Source organism: Acinonyx jubatus, chromosome A1 (assembly GCF_027475565.1).
Source record: "Acinonyx jubatus isolate Ajub_Pintada_27869175 chromosome A1, VMU_Ajub_asm_v1.0, whole genome shotgun sequence".
NCBI lineage: Eukaryota > Metazoa > Chordata > Mammalia > Carnivora > Felidae > Acinonyx > Acinonyx jubatus.
Window position 1 is genome coordinate 126,023,174 of NC_069380.1, and position 21,943 is coordinate 126,045,116.

At 37.1% G+C, this 21,943-nt stretch overlaps 1 protein-coding gene across 8 annotated transcripts in view; it reads right to left on the reverse strand.

Moving 5' to 3' along the window:
- The window catches only part of PDE4D (phosphodiesterase 4D), a 713,672-nt gene that overhangs the window by 546,901 nt on the left and 144,828 nt on the right, over nucleotides 1-21,943 (reverse strand). The window contains exon 1 of one of the 8 annotated variants that reach the window (XM_027041455.2): nucleotides 494-2,149. The exons of the other annotated variants lie outside the window; for them this stretch is intronic. Within the exon in view, the coding sequence (XP_026897256.1) occupies nucleotides 494-540 (47 nt within the window). The 5' untranslated portion in view covers nucleotides 541-2,149. Of the gene's footprint in view, nucleotides 1-493; nucleotides 2,150-21,943 lie in introns of those variants that run through there. 8 annotated transcript variants of the gene reach the window in all.

Sequence of the window (21,943 nt, forward strand, 5' to 3'; positions counted from 1 at the left end):
GGTACCAACACATCTTAGTATTATTTTAAAACTGAGGCCACATTCTAAGTTGTCCCTTAACCTCCTTTTGGAAATTCAAAAAGAACTAAGGCCAAACAAGTTGACTTTCAGTGTCAGAAATACATGTGTGTCCATCCCCAGGGAATTTTCAAATCAAAGAAAACAAAAGAAAAAAAAACCCTCCCTTTTTCTTTAATTTATTTGTTAAATATCTGCCATTCTCAAAACTACTGTTTTTTTGTTTTTTGTTTTTTTCTCTATGAAATGTTAGCAATTGTAAACGTCCTCTTATTTGGGGATGTTTTTATATTAATAAGTAATTTGTTATTGCATAATCATGACTTTCTCAGACAACATTTGGTTTTAAACATGTTTTACTTTTCCTCCTCACTTGATACCAATATTCTTCTTCAAGAAAAATCCACCTCTGGCACCTGTCATGGAATTTCATAATCCTGAGTTTTATGAACTGAAGGGGGTATTGATTACTTACCATATCCAGGAATGCCTTCTAAAGGGGAAATTATTCACATGCATCATGTTTGCAGATCTTCTGTCATTAATATTTTCCTTGTCTCATCTGTTTGTTACATGAAGTGATTTTCATAGATGAATTCCAACTCTCCCGTTTGAGCAGCTATCATGGGCAATTATTGCAACAAGTATTGAATTCCAAAAAACCCCCCCCCAGAAACAAATGGCAACAACAAAAGCCCTTCCAGGATTTGGAAAAAAGAAATATCACAGAGCACTGCAGGTATGGGTCCATCCATTTACGTTCCACTTGGTAGTTGACCCACTATAATAACCAGTTCAATCGCTAATCCTAAATGGTGGCAGATATTGTCCTGGTAAAATCCAACTGCCTAGAGTGTAAATTAATGCATCCTCTCGGGAAGGACTCTGGAATGTGGGAAAAAAGGGGTCAAAAGACAGTTTCTTGTTATCCTTGTTAAAGAAGTGTGAGAAGGGAAATGGAAAACTTCAGGTTGCTTGGCCATGCTGTCCTTTAGAAATGAATACTGCTTTTTCTTCTTTCTTAGGCACATATTCATGTGTGGTCACTTTAACGCAGAGATGCCTTCTGAGACACGTCGGACAAAGACGTGGGCAGAGGGGCTAGAAACCATGTATCATCAAAGCCAACTTCTTTCCCAAATCTCACAATTGCTGGTTTTCAACAGTAAAAGTAGGAAGGCAAGGAGCAATTTCTGCTTTGCAAGACAGGATTACCATTAGCTACCATCATGACTTCAGAAGGTGCTGTCATGAGGAAATTCATTGCTGCCGCCTAACCCCATAATAAGGCTGTCTGCTCTCTTTAAGTAAAATGACTAAGCTATTGATCCTTTCACTGCAGAAACCCCTTTAATTTGTTATCAAAACCATGTGCGGGCTTTTCCTATGTTGATTTGGAAAGAAAATGAATTTCACGGCTGCAAGTCAGACGTTGTCTAAGAATTTCTTCCCCCGCTGTTTTTCTCTTCTCTTCTCTCTCTCTCTCTCTCTCTCTCGTTTTTATCCCAAATTCAATTCCCCAATAGGTGTCATTTACTCTGATGCGCTGACATCTTCTGAAAGATTCTCATGCCCAAGCTATACAGACCTTGCATGCTTTTAAAACACAAAGGCAACAGGCTCCTGCTGGGGTCTCCCAGCTCCGGATATCCAGCAGAACCTTTGGAATCTTCGCAGTCGCCTTGTCTGCCCTGGGCTGTGCCGCCCGGCTGTGAGCAGCTCAGGACACTTGCAGGCTCCGTGGTACTGTACATTAACTCTGCAGCAGCCCGCTCGGCTGCAGAGAAGCTGCCTGACAAGGGATGTGCTGGCGTCAAGGGGGCCCTCTAGGTGGGTTCCCAGACACTGCAGCACGCCCTGCTCGCCTCCAAGGAAGAGGGAGCCAAAGGGGTTAAAGGAACAGTTCGCCCTAAAGAGCACATTTCTTTCAGTAAGTGATTATCAGGCAAGACAAGCTCGGCGCTAAGAAATCTGTAAATTACCTCCTAGGGAAATGACACCTTGAACAAACATACTACGAAAGGAGGGTTTTGTTTGCCTGTTTTCATTTTTCCCTTCTTACCCAGTGAAAAGAATGGGAATAAAAGAAGTCCAGGGAGAATTTGCAAATGACGGGGTTTGGTCACTTGATCTTCTTTAAAAAAAAAATAATAAATATATATATATATATATATATATATATATATATATATATACACATATATACATATATATATGTATGTGTATATGTATACACACACACACACACACACACACACATATATATATATTGGGCTAGGAGTGTCTTGCCAACTTTACTGATTTGTAACCATTTAGCTACAGATGACCGGGGGTAATTTTTGGACAGGAAATCCTGTGGAAGCCAGTTCTGCAGAAGTCAGTTATAAGCAATTGCGCATGTCATAAAGCTGCTTGTTTGATTAGGGGGTGTGTGGATTTGAGGAGTGCTGAGATAAAGCATTGCAATGCCTCCGGTTAATATTTCCTCAAGCTTACCCTTTGTTGCAAAAATTCTTCAACAATCCCCTGAAAGCACCCCATCGCTGTTGATGCCATTTTGGAACAAGAATAAAATAGTAAACTCTTGTAATAGTAGGTTGGCACTTAAATGGTGTTTGTTGAAGATCAGTGAAAGAATGGACCTTACAAGGAGCAGTGTACTCAATATAAATGTATCAGTTTTATCTTAGGCATTTTATAAAGCTGTTATGTAATTGCTTAATATTAAATGGAATATTGGCAACATTTAATACATCATGCCATTAGCTTCAGTTAGGATTTCCCTAGTGAGGCCCTGTCATCACAGAAAATATTACCCAGAGTTGAGGGAAGCAGGGAGATACTTCCCACAAATTCAAAACCAGGTATAAATTTAGTCTTGAAAACTGCCATGATTTTGTGGAGCTTTAATTTTGATCAAATGCTGATCCTAATGGAAGTATTCCTGGGATGAGGAAGAACTGAGTGGTTCCTTTAAAAGCAATTTGAACTTATAGGTTCAGATGGCACCACAGCTTGAAAGAAACTTGAGAATATATTTGGGAATTTCTTGTACCTACGCAGTGTCTTCATGACCTCCTTTTTCTAAAAGGAATAAATCTCTTCCATTAGGTCTTGTGATCTGAACCAGAAAACTTCCATTTGAACTGTTTTTGTTTGTTTTTTAATTTTAATTTTTATTTATTTATTTATTTATTTTTTTGAGACAGAGACAGAGCATGAGCAGGGGAGGGGCAGAGAGAGGGAGAGACACAGAATCTGAAGCGGGCTTCAGGGTCTGAGCTGACAGCCGACACGGGGCTCGGACTCACGGAGCGTGAGATCATGGCCTGAGCTGAAGTCGGACGCTCAACCGACTGAGCCACCCAAGCGCCCCTTGTTTTTTGTTTTTTGTTTTTTAATGTTTATTCATTTATTTTGAGAGAGAGAGCATGTGTGGGGGTGGGGAAGGGAGAGCAAAAAAGAGAGAGGAAGAGAGAATTCCAAGCAGGCCCTGCACTGTCAGTGCAGAGCCCAACACAGGGCTCTATCTCAGGAACCATGAGATCATGACCTGAGGTGAAATCAAGAGTCCAACACTTAACCGACTGAGCTACCAGGTTCCCCCATCTAAAGTGTTTTTGACAAGCTTTGAATGCTGTGAATCAAGTGTCACAGAGTAATTCAAAATTTGATATTATATGAGATATTTAAATATTACTATTTCAGAACAAGGAAAATTTATGATGCCCTCCCTGCCCCTGCCCTGGGGCCCTGTACTACAGGCTTCACCGCATTATTTCATTTAATCCTCACAACCCTATCAGGTAAGGACTATTATTAGCCCCATTCCACAGATGAGGAAATTGAGGCACTGTGATATTAAGTAGTATGTCTAAGGTCAAACATCTAGTAAGAGTCACAGTTTGAACCAAGAAAGTTGGGCTCCAGAGCCTGCATGAATTACCACTATATTAGGGCCTCTATAATAATAATAATAATACCACTGCATTAGTGTTAATGCTTCCAAATTTTTTTTTGTAGGTATTATTTTAGCCTCACAGAATCATGCTGAGGAGAGTACGGTATTTTTTATGAACAATTTTGGAGATGAGTCTCCAAAAGGATAGTGTCTCCTCATCATCACATATCATGTTAGCAGTAGATCTGGAAGGGAATTCAGATAGACAGGTCAATGTTTTGTTTTGTTTTGTTTTGTTTTGTTTTATTTTGTTTTGTTTGATGATGATGATGATGATGGTGATATGATGATGAACATTAATTTCAAACTAATACTTAATCCTCACTCTATGTAAAAGTAGGTCTCTGTGGAAAGGGGTCAGAACAAGTATGTAAAAAATCATGCAGAAATTGATTTTTCCTTATAATAGATAACATCTATTTGGAAAAAAAATTTTTTTTTTAGTTCATCCTACTGTACTCTGTTCATATGCCAGAGGAATGCCCATGAGCCACAGGATATCCCAAATATCTCTGAATCTTTCTCAATTACCACACAGTTAAACACTCTCTACATGTTAGTTATGTTTCTGTTTGTGGGCAATGGTATATGCAAAGAACTTTAGAAACAAAAAACACTCATACGATTTACCCATCAGATTACTACAGGACATGGAAACTTAAAATACATGTAAACCAAGAGGAGACGTCAACTGAATGTTTTTCAAGTGGACTTTTCTGGGCTTTTTATTTCTATTTTTACAAACACAATTCTCTAGAATAAGGTATAGCAAATTAGAATGAAAAGGCACACAGCTGAGAAGCTATGATAAATAGTAGAAAAGCCAAATTTCTGCTTGAGGGATAACAAAGAAAAAATGTAATTTATTTCACAGTTCAGAGAACTAAGACTATACATTAATAAACAACCCTAAATTGAGAATTTTGAAAACTCAAGGTAATATATATGGCAAAATGGACTTGCTTAGAGGATAGTAATAGCTTATTTCCAGCATTTTTTATTCTATGTATATTAGAAACAGGGTCTTCATAGCTAGAACTACTATTTTACAAACAAATACTTCACAAGATGCACTATTTTACAAATGTGTAGCTTTCAAGAAACAACATATGGGCAGAACTAATAGGTTTGTAATTTAAAAACAGATTTTCACCAATGAATAACACTGATAGACTAGAGTAATCAAAATCTGTTTTTTTCCCTACTAAAACATAGCCTTCCTTTCATAGAACTTCTAAGAAATACGAGGACATACATAGAAGACGACTTTTATGGCTGATCCCAGTCACCTAAAGGAGTTCAGAGCATCATAGATTGGCACAAACTTGGTTAGATCCTTACAGCATTGGTGCAGGCTTAGCTTTACTGGCACAAAGGCTGGTTTCTCTCTCTCTCTCTCTCTCTTTCTCTCTCTCTCTCTTTCTCTCTCTCTCTCTCTCTTTCTCTCTCTCTGTCTCCCTCTCTCTCGCTCTCTCTTTTAATCTTAATCCCACAGCAAACACAAGAGTAATCAGTCTTTCAAGGAATGACTCACATTAACCATCCTCATATGAGGCTGATGTAAGAACAAATAAAAAAATGCCAATTTACTGATGAAGTGTAAACTACAAACTCAGTATAAACCCCAATACTCTAATCAGCATTTTCATGAATGATTGTTTTGATTCTGCACTCAGAATCAGAGAAGTATTTACTAGTTAGAGTCCCCATTCTCTTTTCCAATAATTACAGTTCTCTCCTACCCTGGCTAGGGTATGATGCTTGCAAGGGTGATGGTTTTTGAACTAAATTCCTGGGAGCCCTGTGGTTTTGCAAATTCATGGCAAAACAGGGCATAGGGGAGGCCAGGTTTCAACCAGAGCCCCTTTGCTTCTATCTGTTTTGTTTCAAGGTTTGGTTTGTTAAAGGGAATCTGGTCCTTAAAAAACGTTTACAAAAACATAATGGGGTAAGGACACAAAATCAACACTTTCTAAGAAAATTCTTATCTTTCTATTGCCAGTTTCAAGACTCCATTCTCTTGAGACCCCTTCAAATGATAGGCTTCCCTGACAATGAGTATAATACAAAAGATTAAGTTTGACCTTTATGCTAATACAAGCTTAGCATAATAGAGACACACCCTAGTTTCTGAACTTGGGTGTTTCTTAAACTCTCCAGTCACTTATCTAATAGGGAGGATGTAATGACTTACCTCACTGATTTCCCTGAGTTTCATTTTCAGAATGTAACTGTATTTTCAGTTGCTAAAGTATATCTATCTGTCACCTTCACACTCTGCTATAACTGTTGGCTAATATCAATGACCACCTCTTAATTAACCTAGTTGAAATAAAACAACTCTAGATTTATATATGAAATGTCAAGGGTCCAAAAGGTGATCTCTTATTAATCTTTTATGAATACTAATTATTAGTTCAGATATTTCAGGAAAGTGTCCCATTTTTTCAGAAATCTGCATAACTTTTGTCTCTTAGTTGTCAAATGAAAAACAAAATGATCCCTCTATTCTACATAAGGATTTTGTATAAAAATATGTACATATGTAAATACCTCTATAAACTCTTTTCAAGCACATTCTCTATATTTGTAGTATAAATATATTATATCTTAGGAAATAGAAGCTACAGTCATTGGATATCTTGGGAGATATGACTTTTTCACCTAACATCAGAAAAATAATATATTTTTTAAATTGTCCAATAAAAATGAAATTTATGTGTACTTCTTAAATGCATATATATATATATATATATATACACATATATATACACACACACACACACACACACACACACACACACACACACACACACAAACAGGTGAGAGTGGCATTCCAATACATAGAATGACATGCACGATTATTGCACATTCTCCACCTCTACCTCCCAGTAGAGAAAACATTCAAGACCAAATTCTGTCTCCCACCCTTACAGAAAACCAATCCCTCTGGAAAGAAACAGCATCTTCCTCTGTGTATTTATAACACCAAAAACATAGCTGGCACTCAGTAAATGTTAACTAATGACCATGTTGATAGTGATGACTTCCCACTTCTGGCAAGTTGTAGCAAAGTCTGAAGGCATTTATAACTTCAGCACATTTATAACTGGAATAAGAGGAGCTCTTCATGAAGCTATGGTTTTGATTGCTAAGTCAGGGAACTGTGGCATGTTTTAGCAAGTTGCTGGCACATCCGATTTCTACGTATTCTACAACCAAGGATATAGCCACTCATTGAAAAGTGGGAAAAAAAAATCATGAAACACCTATTTTGATCAACTAAATGCAAAAGTTGCTTTGGTAGAAATATTCATGATTTAACGAACACAAATCATTTTGAATCACATAGCCATCATCTTCTCATCTTAAATGATAAATAAATATATTTATAGGGAAAAAATTCTCATATCATCAAACACAACACATTTCATAATTGGAGTATTTAGAATGCTTGCTAAATTCCACTCAATATTTTTGGAAGTAGAAGAATTAGGATACTTAATGCTAGAATACAAAGAAAGCACTTAATATTTGTTATTCAAAAATCAAATGTGAAAAAAAATCCACAGCAACTTTGCAAAGAAAAGTTGAATTTGCATTCTGTCTTCAGGTCTCAAAACATGAGCCCTTAATTTCAGGTTTTGCTTTTTACTTTTTGTGTAATTTTGAACAACTCACAAAACCTCTGTGAGACTCAATTTCCTTATCTGTAACATAGAAATAATAGCAAATTCATAGGCTATTGTAATTTTTAACTTACTCAGGTAAATTACAGAAAAATGCTTTGTAATGAGAAGAGAGCTTTTTAAATGCTGTTCACATCTACTTTAAATTCAATCATTAGAAAATGTAATAAAATATGGACGCTTTACTGGGTCTGCAACTTACTTAAATTGAAATGGAAAAAAAAATAGAAAGAAAACAATGAGATCATATTGGAAGTGACTTATGAAATAGAATTATATTTTATTTCTACCTTTAACTTTTCTAAAGGCTTTATATCATATTTGTTTCAAAATTCAAAGGAGAGCTTTAACATATACCCATGTTTAAGAGATATTATAGATTCCAAAGAATGACTTGGAAAAATATCTGAAACATTAGGTAAAAAAATAAATAAATAAAAACCATACTCAGGTTTTCAGAATAATATCTTTCATATGAATTGTTTGATACAGTTAAAATAATTTTAAATATACAGGTATAAATAAATATAGATTTATGCCAATGTAGAAGAAATGAACCAGAAGGATATATACCAAACTACTGGCAAACTAATTACCTCTGAGATAGGGAAGTCAGAGTGAGCCTCATTAAAAACTAATTTTACTTTTTACTTTACATGTTTTTAAATTAATTAATCTTCTCAATGAGAATACTTCCATGTAATATTTGCATAATGAAAACACCAACGAAGAGAAAAAAAATGTTTAGTATTAATTAAGGAAGAATACTCATTTGTAGCTGATATATATGTATTGGAATATAAAACTCAAGTTTCTAATATTTATCAGACAGAATCTCTGATAGACTTGAGAATCCAGCTTCAAAACTCAGAGCTAAACAGTCAAATTCAAAATTTATATTCAAGAATTCAAATATACCACCAGTATTATTAGGTGAATCAATGCTAAGTGTTAAAAACAGAAATAAATAACTGATTCATTATTTTCCCATATTGAAGGGAACACTGCAGCTGGGGCCAGAGGCAGTACTCGTTCAGAGTTAGAACTATCAACACTAAAGCCATGTCTACCTGCACAACGAAACTTATGATTATACTTCTTGATAATAGTTCATGTTTATTTTACTCCAGCTCAAATATGTGAGTATGTTCAAACACTAACTTCGTAATTTTGATCCACCTTTGTGTCTGCTGGCATATTTATTTTAGAAAACTTTAGGTAGTGGGGCACCTGGGTGGCTCAGTGGTTTAAGCGTCTGACTTCAGCTCAGGTCGTGATCTCACAGTTCCTGGGATGGAGCCCCACATCAGGCTCTGTGCTGAGAGCTCAGAGCCTGGAGCCTGCTTCAGATTCTGTCTCCCTTTCTCTCTGCCCCTCCCCTACTCATGCTCTGTCTCTCTCTCCAAAATAAATAAACATTAAAAATATATTTTGTGTGTGTGTGTGTATCTATCTATCTATCTCCTCAACCTAATTTATTGTTCTTTAATACTCTAGCAATGAATCACCATCAATCCCGGGTTTTAGTAATTTTTAGTTGTATTTTTGGAGGGTATATTTTCATAGTCATTTTAATAGGAAGTTAGAGGCTACATCAAAGTGTGCAGGCCAGATGCAATTTAAAAGGAAGACCTCAACTGATGCTCCCAATATACATGCACATGTACACTCACACAACACTTAAAAGAATAAATAAAAGCAACTGTAACTGTGATATTTACAAAATAACTGTAGTTATTATATATATGTATATATACATGCACACACACATATATATACACACACACATATTATTTCAACATCTTGTATTCATCCATCTATATGGAGACATTAATATTTCATTTTGTATTCCAGTTATCATTAAAATAGATGGCTAAAGATTATCATTAAAATGTAGACTCCACAGGGGGCCTGGGATTATTTTTTTCTTTCTTTTTGTGGTCTGTTTTGTCCTTGCTATATCCCCAGTGTCTCAAATAGTGTCTGGTATACAGTAAGTGCTCAGTGAAATACTGGTTGACTCAACGATTATCACAAATAAATCAATCAATACACCAAACATGGTTATTTACATCTGCCTACATCTCCTTCTAAAAAGCCTGCCTCCTGTACATCTTACCCTTATAAAACCAGATTGGAATACGTGTGAAAACTTGACCCACTGCCACCTGTTGCATTCGTGGGGTAGCAAATATTAATATTCTATCTTTGGCATGTGAGTCGCCATAAGAAAAACAAAGACTCTAATCAGTTCCAGATGGGCTTGAACCAAAATATCATGGGGACTTGGGGGCTGAAGTTGCCATTCTGGGTCAAGTGCAAACTGATGACAAAGGAAATTGTGGCAACTACAGAGAAAACTGTCAAAGAGCAGAAACAAATAGACAAATAGGAACAGAAGACAATATGACCACAAAAAGAGTAGCTGCCTCTGTTCTCCAGTTTTACATATCCATCAAGGCCCAGTCACACGATGCTCCTGTGGATTTCAGTGTCTTAACAGTAACTATTCCTTCCTTTTTTACAGAGGCTAGTCTGAGTTCGTTTCTTTTCCTTGAGGTCGAAATCTGAACTAGACCATTCACCACACAAGAGATGTTATTTTTCTGTTCATAAATCCTTTCCTTCCCTCCAAAAATAAAGCAGTTTAAAATTAATACTCTATTGTAATATTGAATAGCCACAGTGAATTACCTTGACATTGAAATAACGGTTACTCGATCAAGAGGCTTAAATTAAAACACACGCAGAGGAACTAACAATTACTGTATCTTCATCTGTATCCACATCCAGAGCTTCTGGAGAAAGCATTCTTTTTCTATGACTGACATCTAGTACAGTCCCAGTCAAAATATTAGCTTCTTTTTCTCAAACCCCTTTCACCATTTTCTTCACAGAATTTTAGTTTCAGATAAGGAGGCCAAAGACAGAGAGAAAGAGAGAGATTAAGGACAGGAAAAAGTACTGTGATTTTCATTAGCTTTATGGAATAGGAAAATTTAGTACTTGAAAGGCATAATTCCTTTTTAAGAGGAAAATATATATATGTGTGTGTGTGTGTGTGTGTGTGTGTGTGTGTGTGTGTGTATAAATATTTTAACATAATCATTTACAAGTTTTAAAATATTAAAATGTATGAAAACCAGAAGTCAATATTTTGGAACAATAGTTGTGAAGTCATTTTGATATAACTAAGTAAAACGTTCTGTGTGTTTGAGCGCAAAATAAATTCAAGGGCAGTTATTAAATACTAGCTGCCCATTTTAGATAGATATGCTCTCCCTCACTTAGCATTTTATACTCTCCGCTCTGTGTTTTTAATTCTGACTTGGGGATGAATTCATAACACTCAGTACTTGAAACTATCAACTAGCTTACCTTTCTCTATAATTGCCATATTGCACACCTAAAAACATTACCATAGACTATACAAATCACTTAATAGATAAAAATGGGTGCAACATAACACAGATCCCAAAGTGAATGAGACAGAAAGCTATTAATATGAAATCCAATCGCCCAGCTATATATCTTCTACTTTTCTCTACAGAAATCATGTAATGAGTAGGAAAGAATTCAAGGTGCAATATAACATGATTTCATCTGCTGTTCTTAGTTACAAAATATAGAAAAGGGATGAAGATCTAAATGAACTTTAAAATTTTCCACCAAATTAAGTAGCAAAACTGACCAAATACTAAATTTATTGTCAAGATTTCTCTTCTTTCCTCCTTGACTCTTCCCCTTCAGATTGGTGACAGAACAGAGGGTGGAGCAAAAGTCAAAAGCAGAAAGTGGACAGATGAGCATCTGGTGCTATGTTGTCAGGACTCAAAGAAAGCTTCCTTTTTTTTTTTTTTCAATTCCTGCTTCATTTTTTTAAATATATATGTTTTTAAAAGTTTATTTATTTATTTTTAGAAAGAACATGAGCAGGGGAGAGGGAGGGAGAGGGAGGGAGAGAGAGAGAGAGAGAGAAAATCCCAAGCAGGCTCTGTAGGGTTAGTGCACAGCCCAATGTGGGACTTGAACTCATGAGACTGTGAGGTCATGACCTGAGCGGAAATCAAGAGTTGAATGCTTAAATGACTGAGCCACCCAGGCACCCTGAAATTCCTACCTCATTTTTAAAAGGATGAAAGTTATACAAGAAACAGGAAAAAAGTTAATGCACTTTTTCACTTTTCTCCCTCTCCCCAGTGATTACCCACTGATTACAGGTACAGACCATTAGGGATGTGTGTCGGGATTGAATATTTTTGTCCCAGAAGGAGAAGGACCAAGGGACTGTTGCAGCCCTGAATCCCTGGTGGCCTCTCCTCATAGACTGTGGCTATAATGAGCACATGCCAGTTTTAAACTCCCAGTTCAAAGGAGTCTGAAGGGAGACAAGGTTGAAGAAGGACAAGGAAAGTGACAGATGTCTGAGCCGGACAGGAGGGACAGGACACTATACTAACTTTCCCACTGCCCTTACTTCCCAAATGTCTTACTGCTACCAACACCTCTCCTGCAGATCTACCATTAGAGCTTTCTACTGGAGTACAGGTGTTTTAAGGATCAGAACATTTACTGGATGGTGTAAATAATTTTCCTTGATTTTTTTCTCAAATATTAGAGGATAAACATGCAAGTAGAGATACAAAAGTATTGTGGTGTTGTCAGGATATTTAAAAAATACATCTAAAACAGCATCAATATTCTAACAAAGTCACTGAAGATAAGGACATGTGATATGTATTAAACACATTTTATGTTAGTTTCTTACTACCCTTTTAAGTTTTATTTATGGAGAAAGTCTTAGGACTTTTCTGGGCAGTCTTAGACAAGAGAGAGCTTTATATCACTTTTTAAACCATCAACCCAGATTCTATTCAGAAATTAGAATGGCCATTCCAAACCGTAATCCAAAAATCTAAAGGTTATTCAACTCAGATTTTCTTTCAGCTTATAGCTACTGGCAATAAGGTGAGTGGGTGGGGCAGGAAAGGGCTTATCCGCCCCTTTCCCATCTATCCTAACTTGCCAGCTGTTGATAGTGAATACTCTGGGGTCAAAAGAGCAAAGGGAGAGACACTGAAAGGAAGGAGAAGGTTTTTCTCCTTGAATTGGCATTGTTATAAGATGGCATCTTGCACCAGGGGCCTGGCAGATGTCGAGAGCTGCCTCCTTGTCTTGTGGGCACTTTTGTGGGTTCATCAGCTGCATCCCTGCTGGGCCCCCTGGTTGCAACTCCTATGACTCAGGCAGAGCTTTGCTTTCAAAGTGCTACTTGTTAATCAGCCCCCCACCAAGCCCCTGGTTTTCTAGTGGCCCAGTCCCTACAAACTCTTGCTGTTGGAGTCCAAGTGCCTTTTCCAGATAGTTCTCTTGGAAAAGACATGAAATGGCTTGAGGCCAACTGTCTCTCTAGTGTGGGGTACATCTGGTCTGTGGGAAAGCTTCCCACCACTGAACCCTCTCTCTGGGCTCGATGTGAATGAGAGGACAGTAGCCCCCTTTGATGGGGGAGGGGCAGCACACACAGCAATGCCCAATCCTCTCTTGCTTCAAAAGAATAACAGAAAAACAAACAAAAAAAAAACCCACCTTTTTTATAAATTACTCCTCCTTTTCCCTCTCTGAACTCTTTTATAGTCTTTCTAAGCAAAGGGCATTTGTGTAAGGGGCCCAAATATCATGAAACTGATTCTTGGCCACCTATTTTGAAAACTAGAATTTAGGATTGGGACCACACTTTGAGCTGCAGCTTCTATTTTTATCTCACTGACACTTCAGGGTGAACATTTGTAACCGTGTGATTAACATCACGGTTCCTTTACCATTCCTGGTAATTTACTCAATACCCACCCTCTCTTCCTCCTTACCTGCAGAAAATCTATTATTTTTTGTAGGAATCTACTTTTTGAAGCAGCTAAGTACTCAACGAAGGGGGTTCCAGCTTATGCTGTTTAGAGATAAATCCTAAACAGTCTAATTCCATTTGTTGGCCACTAACTCATTTATGTCCTAAGACCAAACCTAGCCAAGGAGACAAAAAGTGAAGTTAGCTGAGGTGCTTCTGGGCAAAGTGTTCCATAAAAAGAGAAGCACAAGGAAGAGCCGGTTCATTTTCTACCTGTGAACCTTGTGCCTGGCAGGGGCCATCACCTGGTGATAATGGGGACAGTCAATCGGAACAAAAGGATAACAGGTTAACATGGCACAGAAGGATCTAGAACCTACATGATATTCCCAAGCCTCTTAATAACCATCACTGGGACACTCTACCTTGTAAACTTCATGTCATAGACAGGAAGCTATTTTCATGTTCATGTTCAATCACTGAGTCGGCAGCTCCAAATCTGTGCCAATGGCATCTTCACTGAGAAATTTCACCATGAAACATTTGTTGTAATCCAAACAAGGGCACTTCTCAACAGATAATCAAGTTAGACAGTAGAGGGCAACTTCTGTTTTTTTTCACTTCTTTCTTTCTAAATTATGGGGCTGGGGGGTGAGTTCATCTGCTACAAAAAGCACCTTAAGATCAGATGTTCAAGATAATTCTTAGAATTGAAAATGCTACTCTTGAACTAAAACAACAGTTGTGATGACACCTGCGATAACAACTGTAAATAAAAACAAAAGCTATGCTCAATTTGTGAATCCATCATTCATCAGTAGGCTTAGCTCTCTCTTGGAGTTCATGGGGGAAAACAAAGAGATTTCTAATATTGCAAGATACTGTCAATATTCAGGGCAATGATCACATTCTAGTCTTAGCAAATCAGAAGATTATGTGTGTGCCAAAAGCCCCTTGGAAATTGAATCATACTTTATGCTGAATTCCATTTAGAGGATCAAGCAAGAACCTACTTTCCTATTCCATATTATGATGTGGGTGTGCTTATATTAAATCACTTTCAGAGAAACACTAGGTGACTAATTTGTGACAATGATATGTTTGCAGGCTAACACATTCATAAGAACAGCAGAATAATGAGCTAATTTGTAAAGTACCAGATGGAATTTACTGAAAGCTGGTGGCCTAAGCTATCATAATTGTCCTTTACGCTCCAAGAAGACACTTCTAGAAATCTACCCATATTTTTGCTTTTGGATAAACAGGCCAAGGTATAACTAATCCTCTTCCCACAAAGGCAGGTCTCCAGTGTTTGAATATATTTGTTGCCAGGAGAGCCTTATGGCAGGGCGTGGGCTATTTTACTTAACTTAACTCCACTGTCTGAATGGCATTCCATAAGAGGGACCATCAATCTTAAATATTCTCCAATCTATGTTATTGTTGTTTGGATGTTATTTCTTTGATATTTCATAAACACTAAGGGGCATTCACATTTACACTTGAACTCTCTTGTTTTCCTCTATGTTTGCATGTTCCAGCTCACTGATGAAGGCACCATAGCCTCAGTACTTTTGACAATGCCTTTTCATTTTCTTTTTTCTTTCCAAAGTCAAATGAGGAATGGCTTTATCGCTCTTTAAATGAGCCTCATCCTCCCGACTTTAGTTCTCAACCAAAGCTTAGGATTGATAAACCTAAGCCCCAGTTTCAGCTCTGTAGGCATTGTATCTCTTCTGAGCGCTAAGAATACTAGAACGTAGCTAATGTGTGCTGTTGGGTTAAGAGAAGTTTTCCTGAAGAAAGCATGATCTGATGGAAGAAGTACTGGGTGCTGGTATCATCAGACAGCCCCAAGGCCTCCTAACACTTCATTTACTGTGGTTCATTTCCTCACCTTCACTGAATCTTCATGTTTCCCTCTGGAGGGTAATGATGACCCAGAGGTCTTAGATTTGTTGGGATTACATTGAAAGGTATAGGTTAACCACATAGCACATATAAGAAATCAATGCATATTTGTTTCCCTTGCGACCCTCAAACATTTACCATCTAAGCTGGCAGAATTAGGAAAGAAAAAAAAACGACAGTGTAGTAATGTGAAGAGACGGCATAACACAGGCTTCTCAAGCAATTACTAATGAAAAGTGAATTAGCAGAGTAGGCTATAAATGTAGCCATGGTATATAGCTTTTGTATTGTTGCCTTAAGGAGAGCCTATACATTAATTAGAATAAGACCAATAACCCAAAAGACAAATTGGAAATGGATGTGAGCAAACATCCCAGAAGGAGAACTACAAACAGCCAATAGCCTCTTGAAAAGACATTCAATCTCACTGGTAACCAAAGAATAAAAGTACAATGAGGTATTTTGCCTACACATTGGGAAAAATTAAAGACTGAAAATATCCAGAGATGGTGAGGGGATTGGGAAATAGGTACACTCATACACAACTGGTGGAAACATAGACTGGGAAAGGCTTTCTTGGAGTATATTTTATTATACTTCTAAAAATGCAAAACACAAACACCCTTGGCAGAAGTCTATTCCACAAAAGTGATTCCTCAAGGGCGCGTACACACACACACACACACACACACACACACACACACACACACAGATATTCTTTTTGTCATCGTTTATAATAATACAAGAATCCCATTTCTGTTCCTCTGATCAGATGCTGAGTTCTGGAAGAAACCATACTTTTATCTCTCTTTAGTAAATTCTAAGTCCTCAAACATATAATAAGGTTGAAGATGTTTAAAAATGTATACTAACAAATACAAATAATAACATATGATCAAAATACTTTTATTATGAATAAAGACAGTAATATAGATTTATAAAATGTGTAGGACATTTGCTGTTTCCAGAGATAAAAATAAGTATTTAATAAATGGGAATCCAAAAGTTTCTTCCTTTTTTTCTAACCATTTAAAAACTTTGGAACACTGTGTAATATAATTGATTGATAGCTTTCCAACCATATATAAAACATATTTATACTTTTGATTATAAATTTATTTCTAAAGGCTTAACATATTTAAAAAAATCAAAACATCCTATAAAACTCTATTCTGTTTTTATGTCTGTGTTTCTTGTTTTATTCTCCACCGCTGCCCCCATGGAATATACAAAGCTTTGCTTTGTTGACACACATTTTCCAACATCTGAAAAACATTGGGAATACTGTCATACTAGGCCAAAATTGATCTCATTTACCCCAAGGATACAAAATTTCTCAAATGAGTTCCTGTTATTACAACTCCTGGGCCCTGTTCTTTCAATTAGAATCTAATTTTCTTGCAACATGGGATGAGGAGGGGCGGTGGTGTCTTTCAAATACAAAGACCATACTTCTGATATCATCAGCAAACAATGCTTCTGGACCACTTTTACCAACAGTGGGATTGAGCCTCTTCAGTTATACCATCCGGACCAAAGCGGCATGGTTAAGAGCATCCATTAATAAGCTGATTGGCCTGGGCCATGAAACAGACTTAATAGGACTTAACCAACAGGGACTCGTTAGACCAGTGTTCAGTCAGCTCAACTTCACGATTATAAATAACTAAGATACGGTATTATCGAAGGAAGTAGTACTCTATTTCTTAAGGAGAAATATATAAGACAGGAAATATATACATATATATAGATATAGATATCAAGCAATTACTAATGAAAAGTGAATTAGCAGAGTAGGCTATAAATGTAGCTATGGTATATAGCTTTGATATATATATCTATATATATATATACACATATATAAATAATATATATATTTTTATATATATTTATATATGTATAGATATATAGATACATAGATATATATATCTCCTTTTATCAGTGTGAGCTCCAGATCAGGCTGGTGTAAGCCATGTATCTGTATATCTTAACTATATAAATTGAGCTGAGCTTCTCAAAAGAGCATTGTATGAACTGAAACATTAAAATAAGAAACCAATTAGCTTCTTTCCACCTACCATTTAAAAACATGCAATAGCACGTTGTAGATGAGGGGAGAAGGTAAAGCTAACTTTTTTTTTAAAGCTAACTTTTTTTTTTTTTGAGTCTCCTTTCTGGGGAAGGTCTTGTGTACTGAGTTTTACACAAGTTATTTCTTTTAATACTTGTAATAACCCTACAAAGTGAGTATTAACACCCCCCTACACTTTATAGATGAGGAACCTGAAGAACCTAGAGGGGTTATTTATCGTCCATAGACCCAGAAAGTAAGTGGCTGAACTGTGGTTGGACCCCAAAACCCACTTTACCCACCACAGTATGGAGAGCAGTCTTGCCCTGTGAAGTTAGACGTGGCTGGAAAGGACTGGTGGTGAGTGAGGTGCCATTAAAAAGATACTACTTCTAGTAATGATGATCACGATCTATGTATTTCACAAATGCCAGACGCTATGCTGAATGTGTGACTCGGCCTTTCCACGTGTAATCTTCCAGATCAGCACTACAAATTGTCCATTTGCAGTGAGGAAACCAAAGCACAGAATAGCTAACCAAGTCATGGATAGTTAATGCAGCTAGTCAATAAATCTTATGGTGTGATAATATTTCATTGTTTCTTTTCCCATATCTTTTTTTCATATTTCTTTTTTTACAGAGGGAAAAAACAAGTGACATTTTACAGTTTACTGATTTCATATACATTTGGGAGTTCTACTGCCTTTCAGATAAAAAAATAATGTTTTTCTCCATCCTTGAGATGCCAAGATGCTATTTGGGGATATCGGGAGATACTTTACTGACGTCCTGCTTATGTCAACAGATACGCATAGAATAAGCCTGCAGTTTGGTTCCTAACTGTATCACTGACTTTCTAAACTCTCACCAAAAACATCTTGTTTTAGTTCCTCCATACACAAAATTAAAACAGCTAGGTGTCTTTGTTTAAAAATGCTAACACGTGATTTGGCAAAGGCCGATACTTGATATTTTCTCCTTGGCTGGTGTTTGGGGATTATTCATCTAGCCCTGAGCATCCAGTGCCCAAGCCCCTCCCCTTTCCTATTTATTATCAGGCTGCTGCAGTGCAGCGTTGAAACATCTGATCATTTAGATCATTAAAAATCAATCCAATGACCAAACATTTCTGTACATTTTAGAGAAATGACAAAAAGTACAGTATTAGATTGCTATTAGCTTGCTCTGGGTTTTCTTTTTGCAGCTGCCAGGAAAGTCATTTGGTAAAATTGGTTAAACCAGCATGCCAGGAGGAGAGAGGAAAAGAGCAGAGAAACGTAAACACAGTGAGCTTAGAGGGGAGGGTGATGTTTTTCTTGGGAATGAGATGACATGAGATGTTACTGGGGAAGGGAGGAGGAGGTGAGTAGGAGGAGAAACACTGCATATAGTGAGCATACTATAATTTGGGGTACAAGAGATTCAAGATGGTAGGATAAAAGCAACCAAAGTGCACAAACAATAGAGGCAGAAGGAATGAAGAAAGAACACACCATCCATGTGCTTCTAACAGGCTGTCTGCATTGGTCACACTGCATGGTCTGACTGAATTAATCCAAAAGACATCACTGGCGCAATGATCAGATCCTGACTTGAGGAATTCAGTAAATCAAACTCTTTTAATATCAGGAGGAGGCAGGGAGGAGTGCCTAGTTTCCTGCACAGTGGGGTTTATTTCTGTAGCAACAATTAACAAAGAAAATAAAAGAAATCTTTCTACTTGTGCTCAGTAAAACCATGAGTACATGGAAGTTCACATAAACATTCCCTTGTTTTTTCTTATAGTTGCCATACATAGTCCCTTCCTCCACATATGAACTTCCTTCCCCTTACAAAATTGTGTTTTCCATCTAATATCATTCAATGATTTCTTGATTAACCCAAAAGAAATGTGGAATGTGGAATCACGGAGTGCTGACAAGGATAAATTTTAATGTGGGTTTTGTGTGGCCATTCCAGTCTTTCTAATCCTATTTAAAGTCAGGCTTAGCTCACACAGCTCATGCTTCTATAGAAAGGGGCAGGAAAAACTATCAAATATTTATTTGCTATATATTATGTCTGCTTACATTTAAAGTACAACCACCTAAACACAAATGACTTAAAAATAGTATTTAAAACATTAAAAATAGAGCAAATGTTCTGTGGAGGAGCGAATGTACTTCCTTGGATACAGGACATAGAAAATGATAAGATACAAGAACCATTTAATTGCATAAAAGAAGACTAACACTAGTCTAAATGAAGTGACCCCCTAGAGAGAAGTTCTAAATTATATTTGCTTTGTATTGGGTATGCTGCTTGGCAGAAGCTGAGACTCTGGAAGCATTTATTTGAAGCCATGGTTTACACAGGAGGCAAGTATCCTTCTTAAAGGAGAGTGGTTGTCAGATTCCAAGACGGCTCCCGATAACCCACCTTCTGGTATTCACATCTTTGTGTAGTCTGTCCTCCCACATTGTACCAGGCTCGGTCATCTGGCAAAAGGTAATGACATGTCCCATTCAAGATAATATTATAAAAGACTGTGACTTCTATATTGAGATTATCTCTTTCTCTCTGATCTCTCACTGTGGGAGATGTGAGCTGTCATATTATGAACAGCAACTATGGAGAAGCCAACATGGTTAGTTTCCGTGGCCTGACAACTTTCTAACTGACCTTAAAGGAAGTTGATCTCTGAGAAGAGTGAAACCTTAGCCAACAACTCAAGAGAGACTTCATCCAGAGCCACAAACTAATATAGGGGAGCCATGAGCCATTTACATGATGGAAGCTTATACATAGATATGTTGTAAGGGGCAGGGTAGATAAGGAGAGGGGGCAAGGTTATAGAAACAAAATGTCATGGAAGGAGGAATAATCATTAATGTTGTTTATCTACATTCTCATTTCTCCTCCTTCAAGGCACAGGCAGAATTACATTTCCTTGTTTCTTTAAAATAGGCTTGCTACCCTGACTGATTTTGGCTAATGAACCTTGAGCAAAAGTAATACATGTCACTTCCAGGGTAAAATCATTAAGAATTGGTATATGATGTCCCCTACCCTCTGCCACACTGATTGGAAACTTTCCCAAATGATGTACTCTCCCATTAGTCATGTCCCTAAGTAAAGAACAGAATTCTCCTCTCTCCACTCCCAACCTATGATGAACATACAGCATGAGTGAGGAATAAACCTGTTTTGTTTTAAGTCACTGAAATTTTGGAGTTTCTTGTTGTAGCATGATCCAGACAATTCTCACTGTAACAGACGGTAAGTCTCTGGGTATAATTCACTCTAAGGAAAGGAGAAATCTACTATGAATAACCAGACTCAGCGACAAAGCCTAAGTTTCCCAAAAGGTGTAATAATTTTGGGTAGACTGTGTTGGTTAGTTGGTTAGCATATGAACTCTTTCAGTCATATCCTGGTAGAGCAAATTTCACTGAACTCCTAAGGCTTGAGATTTACAAAAACAAACAAACAAACAAACAACAGTAGCAACAACAACAACAAAAAAACACTGCTATTGGACCACCCTGAGAGAACACGATAAAGGGAGAATGCATTCTCCTTTCCACCATGCAAGTGAACAATGTCATGGCACTACCCTAGATGAAAGGGAGAGCATTAATAGCTAGAACAAACTTGCTGATGAATGCTGCCAGGCAGACTGAACACTGATGAACATGGGTTGAGGTCACTGGTACAGCCAAAGTTAGTACACAGTGGTATCCAAGGCAGATTCATGCAGAAGTGATTGCTAGGTGCCCATGAGAGTCTTGGAAAAACATGAATGAGAGACTGTGTGAGTCTCTGGGATATACAACAGAATGGACAGACATGCTGCTACCCAGAGTGAGAAATTCATTTTTGAATGTTGACCTAATTTATGCCCACTGGCATGGAGATTAAACATCTAAAAACCCACCTTTTCCCATATATTATTAATTTGGTTACTTATTATTTACTCTTTATTACAACATCCATTCCACATCCATCCTGTGTCATATATCAATACATGGTTCTACCTTCATCAGATCTCAACCTAAAAATGTAAAATCTTTTTGCCAAGAGCCTTATTTTAGTTTAGAATAGTTTAATCTGTTCTCAACTGCCACCTCTTACAAGACAGTATATAAATAACATGAAAATTTAGTCATTATTTTAAGATACAGTGGCTTACGACTTAGTATAAAAAGACATGAGTACTTGAAGCAGAGGTGTAAATAGTACAGCTGAATCAAAACTTTGAGTATAAGGGCATTAGTTTTCTTGACAGATCTGTCTGAGAAACCCATTTAAACACACCTGGGTGAAGCAAAAAATCAACAAGTGGGAAGGAGGGAACTAAAGGAGGCTTTTAGCAGTGAGGAAATGAGCTCAGAAGGGCTGGGAAGAAGAGTTGAAATATGATGTTTTAATTTTAAAATAGCAGAGGCTTGATAATAGCAGAGGGTG